Below are 15326 nucleotides of genomic sequence, written 5' to 3'. Positions count from 1 at the left end.
TTTAGAAGAAAACAAACATAACCCCAGGTATTTATTCAATACAGTGGCTAAATTAACAAAAAATAAAGCCTCAACAAGTGTTGACATTTCCCAACACCACAGCACTAATGACTTTGTGAACTACTTTACTTCTAAAATCGATACTATTAGATATAAAATTGCAACCTTTCAGTCATTAGCTACAGTATCGCATTAGACAGTGCACTATAGACCACCTGAGGAACAGTTCCACTCATTCTCTACTATAGGACAGGAAGAATTGTATAAACTTGTTAAATCATCTAAACCAACAACATGTATGTTAGACCCTATACCATCTAAGCTCCTAAAAGAGGTGCTTCCAGAAGTCATAGATCCTCTTCTGACTATTATAATTTATTTATTTATTTATTATTTATTTTTATTTTTTTGTGGTTCACTGCACTTTTTGCAAGTGAACCAGAAACTGTAAAAAAAAAAAGGAAAAAAAAGAAAGAAAACAAAAGCACATGTGCTTAGGGTCACCCATTCATTGGTTCATCCATTCAATCCTACCAGAGTTAATTTGGAAGCGGTCCGAGACCACCTCTTTAGCTGGGTCTCGGTGTGATTGTTTGGTCCGCACCAGCGTGCGATTGCTGTATTCACACCTGCCAAAAAGATCTGCACCACAGGGGGGAACAAACTTGAGTTCGATTCAATCAAACCAAACAAGACAGGTGTGAATACACCCTGAAACAGTAATTTAAAATATTTTAAAGTAAAACTGAATATGATATTACAAGGTGCACTATTTTAGAGTGAATACTTAAGTGAGTAAAAAAAAAAAAAACAGTTATGTATGTGTACTCTCTTTAAGTACATGTAAGTGTCTTGTTTTTATTATAACTATTATATTATAACTACTTCTAAGATTTGCAGTCACACTACAAGTGTACTTTTTCACAAGGGGTAGGACTATCCTATGCAGTATACAATGAGCAGTAAAATCATATTCAATTAAACACATTAATTGAGTTCAGATACTGAAAGGCACACATGCAAAAAATTACTGTCATGGTACCCTGGTACTTAGATGATATATAATGTTACTGTATTTATAAAATACTTCTAACAATTTGATGATACCATAATACCTTTTTGTAACTTTTTGCTAGTTGAAAATGTGTGCAAACACTTTCATTACACATACTCAATCAGTATTGAAATTAACTTATAAAGTAAATGAGCCGTAAGGAAATGTTACAGTGAGGAAATTGTAAAATCTTCAAAAACATGCCACACAAAAGCACAGACTGAAAAAGAAGAAGAAATTAAAACTGCCAACCAATAACCAGGGCAGTACGTTAGCAAACACCACACTCAAGTACCACATCAAAAACAACGACATATGAAATGAATTACCAGACTGACACTCTACATGGTAGCAATGAGTCCAAATGAAAGCAGTGACAACATGGCCCTAAATACAGTGTTATTCTAGCTGAAACACTCTGAAAATGTGGACTTTATGTTTGACATTACAGAATTAGAATATGAATGGAAATGACAGTGACATTGAGTTATTTGCTCCGAGCAAGGGTAAATGGAGGGGACTATTTAGATGTAATGCCTGTCAGGAGACAAATACATTACCAACAGGAACATTAGGAAACTATTTGTCAGACATCACTGAATCATTTGAACCCCTAAATCCTGATACAAACACATGAAACCACACGACAAGCCATATATTTAAAACCACAAAATATAAATTAAATACGTCACAAAATCAGTCATGAAAAGTCATCATGCAACAACTATATCCTTTTTACACATCAGTTAATATCACCAACAAAAACATACTATGGTATAACAGTTTTGTTTTGTGTGTGTGTGTGTGTTTATGCAGATGCACCAAGGTATTCATCATTAAAACACTATGATATTTGGTTAAAATATGTTTGTTATATGCGGGAAGAGATTATTGCAATACATTGTTTATTAATTAATTATTAATTATTTATATTAATTGCTAACAGTGTTATTTTTGGTATTATTTACTTATATATGTATTGTATTAAAATAGTATTTATTAATATTTTAAATAACCTTTTATTCTCATGTTTTCAGTTTATTTTTAACATTATTACATTTGTTATGAGCTTTTGCCATTTTTTTTTCATTTTGTAGTTTTAATCAACAATAACAACAGTGATTAATAACTGATTATGAAAACAAATAATAATAATAATAATAATAATAATAATAATAATAATATTCATATATTAAATTAAATATAAAACATTATTAATAACTCCAATAATTAGTAATTACTTGTTTACTTTATTAGTAGTATTAGGTATTAATTGATCATTATAAGTACACATTGATTTTAGTTTCTCAAGTTATCCATCTCTACTCTTCATTCACTCTCTTTCTCTCTCTAGGAATTTCATGCTCCATCCAGAACTTGGCAGATGATAGATGTATGTGAATGGAGAGCGATTCAATAGTATGTCTGTTTTGTCAAGACATTCACCTCTCTACGAGGGGTGAGGTGTGAACAGACAGTACCGTACATGTGAAATGTGCCTGAACTCTGGTGCTTCAGAGGGAATTTGGGTAATTTCCTGTACAGCGAGAGTGAAATTCAGCCCTCGGGTAGGCTGTCATTGTGTCATGCAGCCTGAGGAAAATATAAATCAGACTTCCTTTGTACCGCCCCAGGCTGTACAAATGAGTTGTGCTGCTTCAGTGAGATAAAGAAAACAGTTTGAGAGTTGACATAAGTGATTGTTCAACGTTAAAACAGAGAGAGTCTTTGTGCTTTCAGCGGTAATTAATTAATTTATGCTGCATGCTTCTGAACCTGAGCATATTGAAACACTTAACCAAAGCAGGGATAATTTATTGAATTTTATTAGCCTACTCTTTTGCATTTGAAATGGAGTTACGTTTCATTTGTTTTGAACAATACAAAGTTAAGCATCTTTTCAGTCAGAGTAAACGCAGTACACGTTTTCAGTCACACTTTATTTTAAGGTCCAATTCTCACTATTAACTAATTAACTAATTTGCTGCTTATTAATAGTTTTTATGGTAGTTGTTAAGTTTAGGGTACCGGGTAGGATTATGGATGTCATGCATTATACGTACTTTATAAGCACTAATAAATAGCCAATATGTTAATAATAATAAGCAACTAGTATTAAGTGAGAATTGGAGCCTATACTCAAGTGTTACCCAGTTTTCTTGTGAAACAGAAACTTTGTAAAAATATGTACGTTATCCTGAAATGTCAACAAAAATAGTTTTAGATTAGTATTTGATTCTATATAGGCTATCACTAATGAGGCTATGGTCTGGACAACAAATTTTTCCAAGAAATAAAGACCATTTGTTTAAAAACAAATCAAAACAAAAAAAATCTACCCTTTTCCACTCATCGTTGGTTATCAACACAGTCATGAATTGGTCATATGTCATCAACTACTCATTCTTGCCACAGCTGTGATTAATGATACTTTAATTTTGCAGGTGTGGACAATGTGAGCGGTCATGACCTGCAGTCCTGTGAATAATTACAGGAAATAAGTTCAACGATGAGGATGCGCTTGGATGTTCACATTTAATGCAAACAATGTGTTGCAAAACCTGCCGAACACAATGACGGAACTTCCACTATGCTGAAGAGTCTGGTTTCTTAGGCGCTAAAGAGGGTTTTGTCTATGTGAATGGCTTTATAGAACTTCCTGTTTAATTGTTGGTGCGTTTAACCCAAATGTCTCACCTTGGATGATAAGCATCTGTGTTATAGATCAAGGCATTTCAGATGTTGTGGCTTCAGAGGTGGTCTGAAGGAAAAGATGGACAGGTAGGGGTTGGAAAAGCATAACGATCATGCCTTTAACACACTTGCACAGATGTCCCACATGTGTTTGTTTTTGATGACCCTGATTTCATTCCGGGCTTTCATGAGGTCAGTGGGGCTGTAGAAAGATTATTTTCCTCTAAGGCAGCTTGGCAGGATGTGTAAAGAAAGGCAGAAAGACAACACCGAGATTAAGCTGCTTTTGTCATGGTTTTGTGGCAGATTTTAAAGGCTTTGGCTCCGGTCCCATCTTACAGACACTTTTTTTTTTTGTCCCTCTTGTTGCTCTCTGCATATTTTTCTTTTTGTACAAAAGGTAAATGTTTAAGGAAAACCACTGGCAACCAGTTTTCAGATGGGGTGTCTTTTTTTTCTTTTCACTCTTTCAATTGGCAGCTTTGTTGTTGAGTGAGCCATTATGATTGTTTGAAAGAAGGAGGAAAGCAAACAGAGAGTTCATTCTCTGAAAGAAACAGCCAGGTATTCCCAGGTGTTGGCCTTATAGGCAATCAAGGTTTATAAGTCTCACCGAAGACACTCACTCGTCGCTATACATGAAGAACTGACAACGAAGCGGTTGAGAAGCAGTGCTTTCAAAGCTGTCTGGTATTTTAGCTTCCTGAATACGCCAAAACCTTTCTAATCTTATGCATACAATATGCTCATGATATGATTTGTAATGGGGGGCTAACTTTTTTTTTATTTTCTGTTTTTTTTTTTTTTAATTACAGTAGTACACTGATACATAATGCATTTTATTATACTTTATAATAATCTTTACAGAAAAAAAGTAATTTAACACTGGTCATTTTTTATGTAAAGTTTAGAGTAACTTACTATACAGTAGGTTCCCAGTAAAACTGTAAATTCACAGCATACAGCGCAACTATAAAAACAGCAAAACAAGTACAACTTATTGCATTGCAAACCCATTGTCTTTATTAGCCAAATGTCATCTAATTTTACAAACTAATAGTCATACCGTGTTAATAATGGGAGTATGATTGCACTGGGGATTTATTTTATATCCATCCTATAATGATATTTAAATACCTATTTTAAAATCCCCTCAGGCTGTCAGAAAGACGTATTTCTGCACAGGCCCTTCCCACAATAACTGATTGACAAGGCTGTCTTACTTTCTACCTGCCCTGAGCTGTGAGCTATTGTGTCAACTCCAGTGCAGGGAAAGACAAGAACATCTCCGATTAAGCAATTTAAGTTTTTTGTTTTGTTGCTGGATGTAATAATGAACATAGCAGTCGTCATTTACTCCCAACATCTGAACCGCTGAAGGCGCAGATAATGTTACTTTTGTTTTGAAGAGAATGTGCCGATCCCCAATCGGCGTAAATGCGTCTATGTTCGCTCGAATCATTCTTTATCAAGCTTCATCTACAGAAGTGAGTTTAAGGGGGTTTTATGAATCTTTGCAAATCACTTTCCCTAATATGTGCTAGTAAGCAAGTTTCACAGCTAAAGCAAACTGTACTGCTCTTCACCCCAGAGAAGAGAAGGGCAGGGTCAGCAGAGCTCATTATCATTTAAAGCAACATGGACTAGAATGGATTGCTCAAAACCAAAGCTCATTTCGAAATGGTAAAAAGGTGTTTTTTACACTACCATTGAGAAATTTTAAATAAAACATGTTAAACTTTTCATTAACACCCTGAAGAATCATGAACTTCCAATGACCCCTTTAATACAGCTGATAGGAAAATACCAGGTTCTAATAAAATGTGGTCTCTTCAAGACTTCAAATTGGACAAATTTTATGTTATTACAAATAAAGATTTGAAACAGCAGATATTTTCATCACATTAATAGAAAATTACACATCACAATTTCATACCTGGTAAACAAGAACTTTATAATTTTATGATAATTATAAAATGATTTTAATTTTTCAATGTGACAAACATATTTTTATAACATAAAAACAGGTCAGACTGTACAAGATTGTCAATACAGAGATAACAAATTAGAACCATTGTGTTTTTTTCTCAACGGCACATTTAAATATTTAACACTTGATCTATGCTACATAGCTTACACTGCAGCTAAGGGAAGACAATGTTATGTATACTCATATTTGGTTTAAAACATCTAGATAATGCCCAATTCAAACCATTAAAATATTGCTTACAAATAAATAAAATATTTAAGAATCAATCAAGTTTGTCTTCTTTTGGCTGACTTTCTTAAAATAACGGGCAATGAATTTCTGAATGTTTTTATGCTGAAGTAGCTAGCAGATGTCTGGGTTAAGTGCATTCCTGTATTCCCGCAGTCCTTTCAGCATTGAACTTTTACCATGAACATCATGGTAAACACATGCACGGACAATGAGTTTCAGTCTATTGTTTGTTTTTGAAACTTGACTCACTTCTGTAAATATTAAATGGAAGCCATTACATGAGCAGTCAAAGGCATTTTACACAGTCTTCATTATAGTGGTCAAGCTTATGAAAATACAACCCCCCTTTCACAAAAATAAAAAAAAACAAGGCCATAGAGGAACTATGGGATTGCGGTACCTCAGGTTATTCAGAGCAGGGCCTGAAAATAAAATTACAAAGTTCATGAAAACACAAGGAACCCTTGACAGAACATACAATGCCACAGTCTCTTCATATCTTTAGTTACGATATAGTAGGAGCTCAAAGATATACTCTTTTTCCATTAAAGATACAGTTAGACAGAAAACTAGACTGGACCTACACCATTTCTTAAAGTTTAAAAAGGTAGACAATACCCACAAAAACAACACGAACATACACTCTCATGTGTTCAATCGGTCTTAAAGGATATAAACTGTTACAGTACATGTGTGTCTTTTGTCCCATACAAACATACAAAAGTGTTTGCTGTCAACAATGTTTCTGTGAATGTTTCTGTTTCAAAACAGAATCAAATATTGTCATTTGTTTGTTAGCCTTGCCCTTTTCCACCTCACTGTTCATAATGTCTTTATGCTTGCGGTATTCAGAGTGAGGGACTGGTTAGATTGCAACAACATGGCTCAACTGTCTTTCCATTCTCTGGATTTTGAGCAGAAATGTGCATTTGAGGAAGACCTTGCCCATTCTGGCCAACACACTGCCCTATTTTAGTGACACAATGTTGCATCAGAAACTGAGGAGTTTTTTGAAGAAGGAACCAGAGCACTGTAAGTATGAAGGCCTCAGTACCTGCTAACATTGGTAGTGGATGTGTTGGTGCTGGTGAATTTTGCCGTCCACGTGCGAGTGAGTATGTGTGTGAATGTCTGAATAGATTTTTGGGAAGACTTTGGGAGCAGCTTGGGCCAGCAGAAGCTGTTGTTGTTGCTGCTGAGCCAAATACTCCTCGTAGGAGACAGAGCCGATGCAGTCTTTATCGGCACCTGCGAGTGACCGCTCTCTGGGTGGCTGTCGATGGCCATTGGGTAAAGCCTGTCCTGAGATTATGGCTCCTGAGGAACAGTGCTTTCTGGACTGGCAGAACCAGAGTAGGATGGTGCCCAAAATGAAGACCACTCCCGCGGGGATGCCGATGATGACGGGCCAGGGAAGGCTGGGAGGGAGAACCGAAGGGATTGGGGAGAATGGTGGCTTTAGGTCTGGATGGATACACAGACAAGAAAAGCACAAGATAAAGAACAACAAAACCGACAGATTTTCCAGTGCCACATTATTTGACATTGTTGAATTTCTTTATAACGAGGAACAGTATAAGATGGGACATTCAGGTTAGGAACAAATGCAAAAATTCTGAAATTGTCATGGTACTGTTGCACATCAACACAACTACCCACATCTACATGCTGATCTAGTATGCAGATTTTATTTACCCTGTAGAAGTGTGGAAAACATCCGTATGTGAAGGTTTGTGGTTACCGTATGTGAAACCATCTACATAGTTTGCATCAGGATCATAAATCAACTAAAAAAATTATTCTGAAAAGGTGACCGATTTCTCTAATTAATTGTGGTTATATCTAATATAATTTTTAAAAATCAAATTAAAGCTGAATTAAAATAATGGAAATATCTTTTCAAGAATATATTGGATACCAATAATATTATGTATACTCATATTTGGTTTAAAACATCTAGATAATGCCCAATTCAAACCATTAAAATATTGCTTACGAATAAATAAAATATTTAAGAATCAATCAAGTTTGTCAATGCTTCTTCTTTTGGCTGACTTTCTTAAAATAACGGGCAATGAATTTCTGAATGTTTTTATGCTGAAGTAGCTAGCAGATGTCTGGGTTAAGTGCATTCCTGTATTCCCGCAGTCCTTTCAGCATTGAACTTTTACCATGAACATCATGGTAAACACATGCACGGACAATGAGTTTCAGTCTATTGTTTGTTTTTGAAACTTGACTCACTTCTGTAAATATTAAATGGAAGCCATTACATGAGCAGTCAAAGGCATTTTACACAGTCTTCATTATAGTGGTCAAGCTTATGAAAATACAACCCCCCTTTCACAAAAAAAAAAAAAAAACAAGGCCATAGAGGAACTATGGGATTGCGGTACCTCAGGTTATTCAGAGCAGGGCCTGAAAATAAAATTACAAAGTTCATGAAAACACAAGGAACCCTTGACAGAACATACAATGCCACAGTCTCTTCATATCTTTAGTTACGATATAGTAGGAGCTCAAAGATATACTCTTTTTCCATTAAAGATACAGTTAGACAGAAAACTAGACTGGACCTACACCATTTCTTAAAGTTTAAAAAGGTAGACAATACCCACAAAAACAACACGAACATACACTCTCATGTGTTCAATCGGTCTTAAAGGATATAAACTGTTACAGTACATGTGTGTCTTTTGTCCCATACAAACATACAAAAGTGTTTGCTGTCAACAATGTTTCTGTGAATGTTTCTGTTTCAAAACAGAATCAAATATTGTTGAATTTCTTTATAACGAGGAACAGTATAAGATGGGACATTCAGGTTAGGAACAAATGCAAAAATTCTGAAATTGTCATGGTACTGTTGCACATCAACACAACTACCCACATCTACATGCTGATCTAGTATGCAGATTTTATTTACCCTGTAGAAGTGTGGAAAACATCCGTATGTGAAGGTTTGTGGTTACCGTATGTGAAACCATCTACATAGTTTGCATCAGGATCATAAATCAACTAAAAAGATTATTCTGAAAAGGTGACCGATTTCTCTAATTAATTGTGGTTATATCTAATATAATTTTTAAAAATCAAATTAAAGCTGAATTAAAATAATGGAAATATCTTTTCAAGAATATATTGGATACCAATAATATTATTATTACAGGGTTCCCACTTCATGAACACCAGATTCAAGGACTTTTTAAAGTACCATTTTATTAAATCAAGCACCTTTGAAATTCACATTCCCAGCACATAACATCGTGAAAGTCCTTCCTGTACTTACCATTTCACTTACACTTAATATTTACATAAAGAAATGTCAGAGTAATAATGATGTTTTGAATGTGTAGGTTTTATTAAATTAAAACCATCATGTTTAAAGGACCTGAAATATTTTTACTATTTAAAATTACTGTTTTCTATTTGAATTTATTGTAAAATGTAATTTATTCCTGTGATCACAGCTGGAATTTCAGCATTATTCCTCCAGTCTTCAGTGTCACATGCTTGAGAAATCATTCTTAATATGCTGATTTGCTGATGATCAATATTTAAAACAGATGAGTACATTTTCAGTATTCTTTGATGAATAGAAGGATCCAAAAATCTGCATTTATGTGAAACAAAAAGCTTTCGCAACATTATACCCTATATCATTCAAAAGTTTAGAGTCTATTTTTAGTCTATTTTTTTGGAAAATAGATGATAAAGACAACTTTAACAAAGCTTTCTATTTCAGATAAATGCTGTTCTTCTGAATTTTTTATTCATCAAAAGAAACCTGAAAAAATTATACTCTGCTCTTTTCAACATTATCATAACAAGGTTTTTTTTTTTTTAGCAAACCAGAATTATTTCTGAAGGATTGTGTGTAAATCCCATTGAATTTGCACTTTCCCGGCAGTGAGACTGATTAGCACTGCTTCTCCATAGACTTTGGGACTGGGTTCACAGGATGTTTTGTGGCATATCACCAAAAAGAACTTAAATTGCACTTTCAGTTTTGATCATACAGGTAAGAGCAATACATCAATACAATCTGTAAAGGCTCTATTTTTATTTGTATACATACATAATAAGAAAACTTTGTGCATTTATAAAATAAAAACAAACAAACAGAGTGCGTTGGCTGCAGCCTTGGTCTGCGTGATCTTCATTTAGAAATGCGTCATTAAAATGAACTGAAACTCAACAAATACTCCACAAAGAGATATGAGAGATATTTCTATAGAAATCTTGACATATCTACTTTTAAACTAAGCAAGTTTAATTGACAACAAATATTAAGTAATAAAGTAATCCATATGAAACCAACGCGATGTCCAGTCTTTAACATCTCCCTTCACTAACTCTAATGCGACCATGCCCCGGCGCTATAGATATATAATCATCCATGTGAAGCGCGCGGCACATAAACATTATTAATATCATGTTTTTAAATATTATGGTTTTCATTCTAAACATGGTGATTATCTCCAAGAAGGACACCCAACATAATATGGTATTTAACATCTGAATCTAACCATATGTCAACAAATGTATGCATTGATTTCAGTTATTCTTATTTGCTACTTAAATCTACAACATTAAAAAAAAAGAATATATATAAAATATTTATATATATATATTATATTTTTTAATACTATATATATATATATATATATATATATATATATATATATATATATATATATATATATATATATTAGATAAATCAAGCACAGAATCAACTCTGTGCTACTGCGCATGATCGTGTCAGAGATCAAACAGATAACCCCCCGTGTTTAGTTCTTTTTAGTTTTAGTTTAGTTTTTGACAGAAGCACATATCGGAAAATTTAAAAAAATAGCAGCATAAGCAAACCTGATTTCAAATTTAATTCAAGCACTTTCAAGGACCTGTGTTAGTTTTCAAGTACTTTCCAGGCCTCGAATCCGAATATGTCTGAAATTCAAGTACTTTCAAGAAGCGTGGGTACCCTGTATTAATAATATTAAATCATATTAATTAATGCTAATACTACTATAATACAAATAAATAATAATAATAATAATAATACAAATAATATTTATTATCTTTTAACATAATATCAATGCCGGCATCGCCAATATGATAATGATGCTATTCCATTAGCTAGTAATTATCGCTACTAATTAATCAGTTTTTTTCCCCCTACCCCTAACATATATCTGTCTTTCATTTATATACTGTAAATATTTACACTACTGTTCAAAATAATAGTACATAGTATTTGTTGATGCTTTTTTGCTATTGTAGCTACAATAGCAAAAACAGCATGAAAAATGTTGTTTGTTTTGGAGCAAGAAACATTGACTAAATAGCCTATTATTAGTAGACATCAAATAAAAATTAAAATGCTACTAAAATATGTCTCAGATAATAATACTGACCAGGCAGAACAGTAAGGAAGGCACTGCGGAAGCTGTAGCCCATGGTATTGGCTCCCAGGCAGATGTACATGCCAGCGTCCTCCTCCTTGGCTCGAGTGATAAGTAGCTTGTTCAAATAGGAGCCGTCTGGTCGTGACCACACATCACCCGTGGGCAACACAACGAAGCGATGGTCTCCGACCTCAATGGTGGAGTTGTACTTGCTCTCACTGCCTGGTTCGACCCTCTTTAGCCACTGAATAACTGGCTTGACATCACTGCGTACTTTACACTGTAAAGATGTGGTGCCACCGTAGTCTACTGTAGTGTTTACCGGATGAGTGCCTGTCAAGATGGGCTTGGAATTTGTGCGCTCTGTAATGAAATAAGGACAATTTTATTTACCAATCAGTGTTTTACACAATTATGGGTCTATAATGGGTTATTTTTTTTTCTATTTTCTGTCCTAAAATAGTTTTAGGCTATTTTGAGTAATAAATGTCACATAAGATTAACATACTTCTCCCTGTAAGGATGTTGTTGTAAATTTAGCAAATGCATTAAATTATTTTGGGAAGCAAAATAAATTAGATGAAATAAATTGGCTCCTAATTAAACTGTATACATAGCAAGATATGTATGTGATAATTCAATAACACTGTTAAATATAATCTTTAGTAAACCTTAAAAAATGACAAAAATGGCAAGAATAATATCTAATTAAAATATCTGTTTGTTTTTTTTCTATCATGCATAAATAATAAGTCATTAACTGACTGAGACTTGGGCTAAAGAGTGTCAGTGCTGCTAATAAAGAATGCTAATGTTATTTGTTTGGAATGATTGATTTAATTCTTCCTAAATTCTGACAGCATGCCAGACAGCTGTTAATCCCCCTTGGAAGCATCCAGCAACAAGATAAAATTTTAGACTGCTGTTAAACTTTTGCTGCATGTTCATTCTTTCAGTCTACACTATATGAGTCATCAAAAGCTCCATCGCATTTCAGGAAAACATCAAAGAGGTGAGGTGGATGACTCACGGATGACTTCCACTTTATAGGTGGCGTTGATCTCCCCGGCGCGGTTGGATACATGACATGTGTACTTGCCACTGTGTTCAGGTGTAAGATTCTTCAGGCTGAGAGTCCACTTCTTCTTTCGGCCCTCGCCCACCTCCTCGGGCGTCAGAGGCCTGCTGTTTTTCAACCAGACGATGTCAGGTCTGGGGTTGCCGCTTGCGGTGCATTTGAGCCTTACTGAGCTTCCCACTGGCCGGGCAATCACACGCTTTCTCATCTTGGCCGGCTGTGTGAAGCGGGGCCGCACTACAAAGAAAGACAAAAGGAAACATTGCATTTTTGATTTTGGGGTGAAATAATATTTACGACATTTGTCCAATTTCAATTACATTTTTTTTTATCTGAATAATAAAATCACGATTACTGCTTTTATGAGCTAAAAATAAATAAAGAGGGGAAGATTGAAGGCTGATTCATCATCAGAATTTACATAACAGCACTAACATTACAAGGAAAATAAAGCATAAAGGAGAGGACATGAAGATCTTGTGTGGGCAAATGTACTGAGTAAAGCACCATACCATGAATGAAATCAGACAAAGAAAACATCAGCTCCTCTATATCTGCATTCTATAGTTCCCTGCTGACTGTTACCACTCACAGCAGACTCTGAACAGACACCCCAAAAGCAAATACAACAATGAACTAAGCATCTCCCATCACAACTGCTATGCTACACAACAAGCAGGTCAGGCCCTCTTTGAACACCGCTGAGTGCTCCAATATCAAATCAGCTGTCGGAGGGGAATGGAACACTTCCCCCCCTCACTCTTCACATAAATAGCCTGCTCTTTGTCTTGTCAAATGCAATTACCAAAGCAAACACTGGGCTCCAAAGGTAGGAGTTTGTGACTCCTGGGTTTAGTGAGCCACATGAAATGTTGTGGGGACCATCCAATCCCAGACTACAGGGCTCCCTGTCAATATATTGGAAGATTCAGACACTTTTGCTGGCTTCGTGGTTTGATGGGGAAATACAGGGGTGACAAACTGCATGCTATACGACAGTCTCAGTTTCCATTCAATTGGCCACATTTTTCAAAAGGCCCACACAGCAAATGTGGACTACCACATCACCGCCAGTGCTGCTATGCTAAAAAACACTATACTAAAGTAACTAATAGTTACTATACTAAAGTAAAATGGCAGCGCTGATATGCTACAACAAATGTCACAACTAGTGTACAACAACAAAACGACAGCACTGCTAGGCTACAACAGATGCCATCACTGCTATACTACAACAAAACGGCAGCACCACTTTGCTACAACAAAATATATCACCACTACTGTACTACAACAAAATAGCATAGTTATATTGCGATAAATGTCTCGCTTCCATACTATGACGACTGCGGCACCATTAGGCTACAACAAATTTTACTACTACTATACTTCAGCAAAACACTGGCACTTTTATGCTACAATAAACTTCATCACTACTATGCTACAACAAAACAGCAGCGCTTCTATGCTACAATAAACGTCACTGCTACACTACAAAACAGCCCTGCTATGCCTCAATAAATGTCATCACTACTATACTACAACAAGATTCACCACTAATATACTACAACAAAACAACAGTGCTGCTATGCTAAAATAAATGTCATTGTTACAGTAATAAAACAAAATGACAGTGCTGTTAAACTACATCTAATGTCATTGCCATACTAAAACAAATAAGCAGCACTATGATGTTACATTTACTATGTAAAGCTGCACTGCTTATGTTCAGTGACTTTCTGGGCAGCAATTATAAATACCAGGAATATAGGAGATCAAAGAGGATCGGAGTCTGTAGCACCTTACCCAGTTTTCCTGTCGGGTCAGTGGAGTACGTTGTTTCACCAGCTGGTCTGGCACCTTCCCTCGTAGTACTGGAGTCATCTAAGAGAAATAAAAAAAGAAGGAGAAGAGTATTTACATATCAAAATATCCACATGCTCTGAGATTGCCAGACATATTTCTGTTCAATAGCATTACTGTAATTCTTCTGTGAAAATCACCACCTAAACCAAAAATTACTATTACTATTACTGACTAGGGAGCAAAAATTATACTATAGATGAGAGCCTTCAAATACCAATATTGCATTTCAGGGCTTGAGAGTGCCAGAATTAGACCAGAAACATAGTTCAGTCAAATATGCTTATGCAGACGTGGCCATCGCATTGCAAGCATGCGGTCTTGCTTGATATACTGAGCATTACAAGGGGTGGTAACAGAGCTTTATAGCTCGATGATACAAGCCAAATAGATTATTTTCAAACTGTTGACATTTCAAGACACAGCAACATGCAGAGTATATTTTGGGCCTAAAAGTTACTCCAATATTGTCTAACACAGTTTACAAATGTTCAAATTCACAATGCTGTACAGACATAAACTAATAGAAAATATTTTAAATGAACATTGGTGATCTGTACTGGCAAAATCACATTACAATGAGCAATTTCTCAAACATTCTATCACATTCAGGAAATTGACTGAGCTACAACCGTTTGAAGTAGATAAAAGTCAGAAAAAACTATTTTGAGAAAATAGTCACCCGCAATGTTGCATATTTTCCTCCACTTCTTTTCTTAATAATAATTTCTATATAAGAAAAAAAGTTTTTTTTTTCTTTTCATTTTTCATGTTAGTTTTTTAAAACTACAAAAGCAATTCAATCCAGAGCAGCGAGTGATTCTTTTATTGTTAGAGGTGGCCTATATTTTAAGACCCACTGTAATGCACGGATCTAATATAATGTTACACAGCAACAGCAACAGTTTAACATCAGATATTTTTCCCCAACAGTTCCCAAAATGTTTACTCAAGAAAAAACAGATTATGTTTTCGTGTAAGCTTAAATACTGTCATTCTGCGTATATATGT

At 35.0% G+C, this 15326-nt stretch overlaps 2 protein-coding genes across 4 annotated transcripts in view; one reads left to right on the top strand and one right to left on the bottom strand.

The window, feature by feature from the left end:
- Positions 1-15326, top strand: part of LOC128026946 (ligand-dependent nuclear receptor corepressor-like protein) — a 450432-nt gene that overhangs the window by 174149 nt on the left and 260957 nt on the right. The window lies entirely within an intron of this gene.
- Positions 5386-15326, bottom strand: part of LOC128026948 (fibroblast growth factor receptor-like 1) — a 75246-nt gene continuing 65305 nt past the window's right edge. Inside the window, exons 4-7 of the mRNA XM_052614250.1 lie at positions 14259-14336; positions 12408-12692; positions 11387-11740; positions 5386-7433 (exon numbers count right to left, since the gene is read on the bottom strand). Coding sequence (XP_052470210.1) covers positions 7027-7433; positions 11387-11740; positions 12408-12692; positions 14259-14336 — 1124 coding nt within the window. The 3' untranslated portion in view covers positions 5386-7026. The remainder of the gene's footprint in view (positions 7434-11386; positions 11741-12407; positions 12693-14258; positions 14337-15326) is intronic.

Source organism: Carassius gibelio, chromosome A14 (assembly GCF_023724105.1).
Source record: "Carassius gibelio isolate Cgi1373 ecotype wild population from Czech Republic chromosome A14, carGib1.2-hapl.c, whole genome shotgun sequence".
NCBI classification, from domain to species: Eukaryota; Metazoa; Chordata; class Actinopteri; order Cypriniformes; family Cyprinidae; genus Carassius; species Carassius gibelio.
Note: the sequence above shows the minus strand (reverse complement) of the source record. Positions and strands in the feature narration are given on the sequence as shown.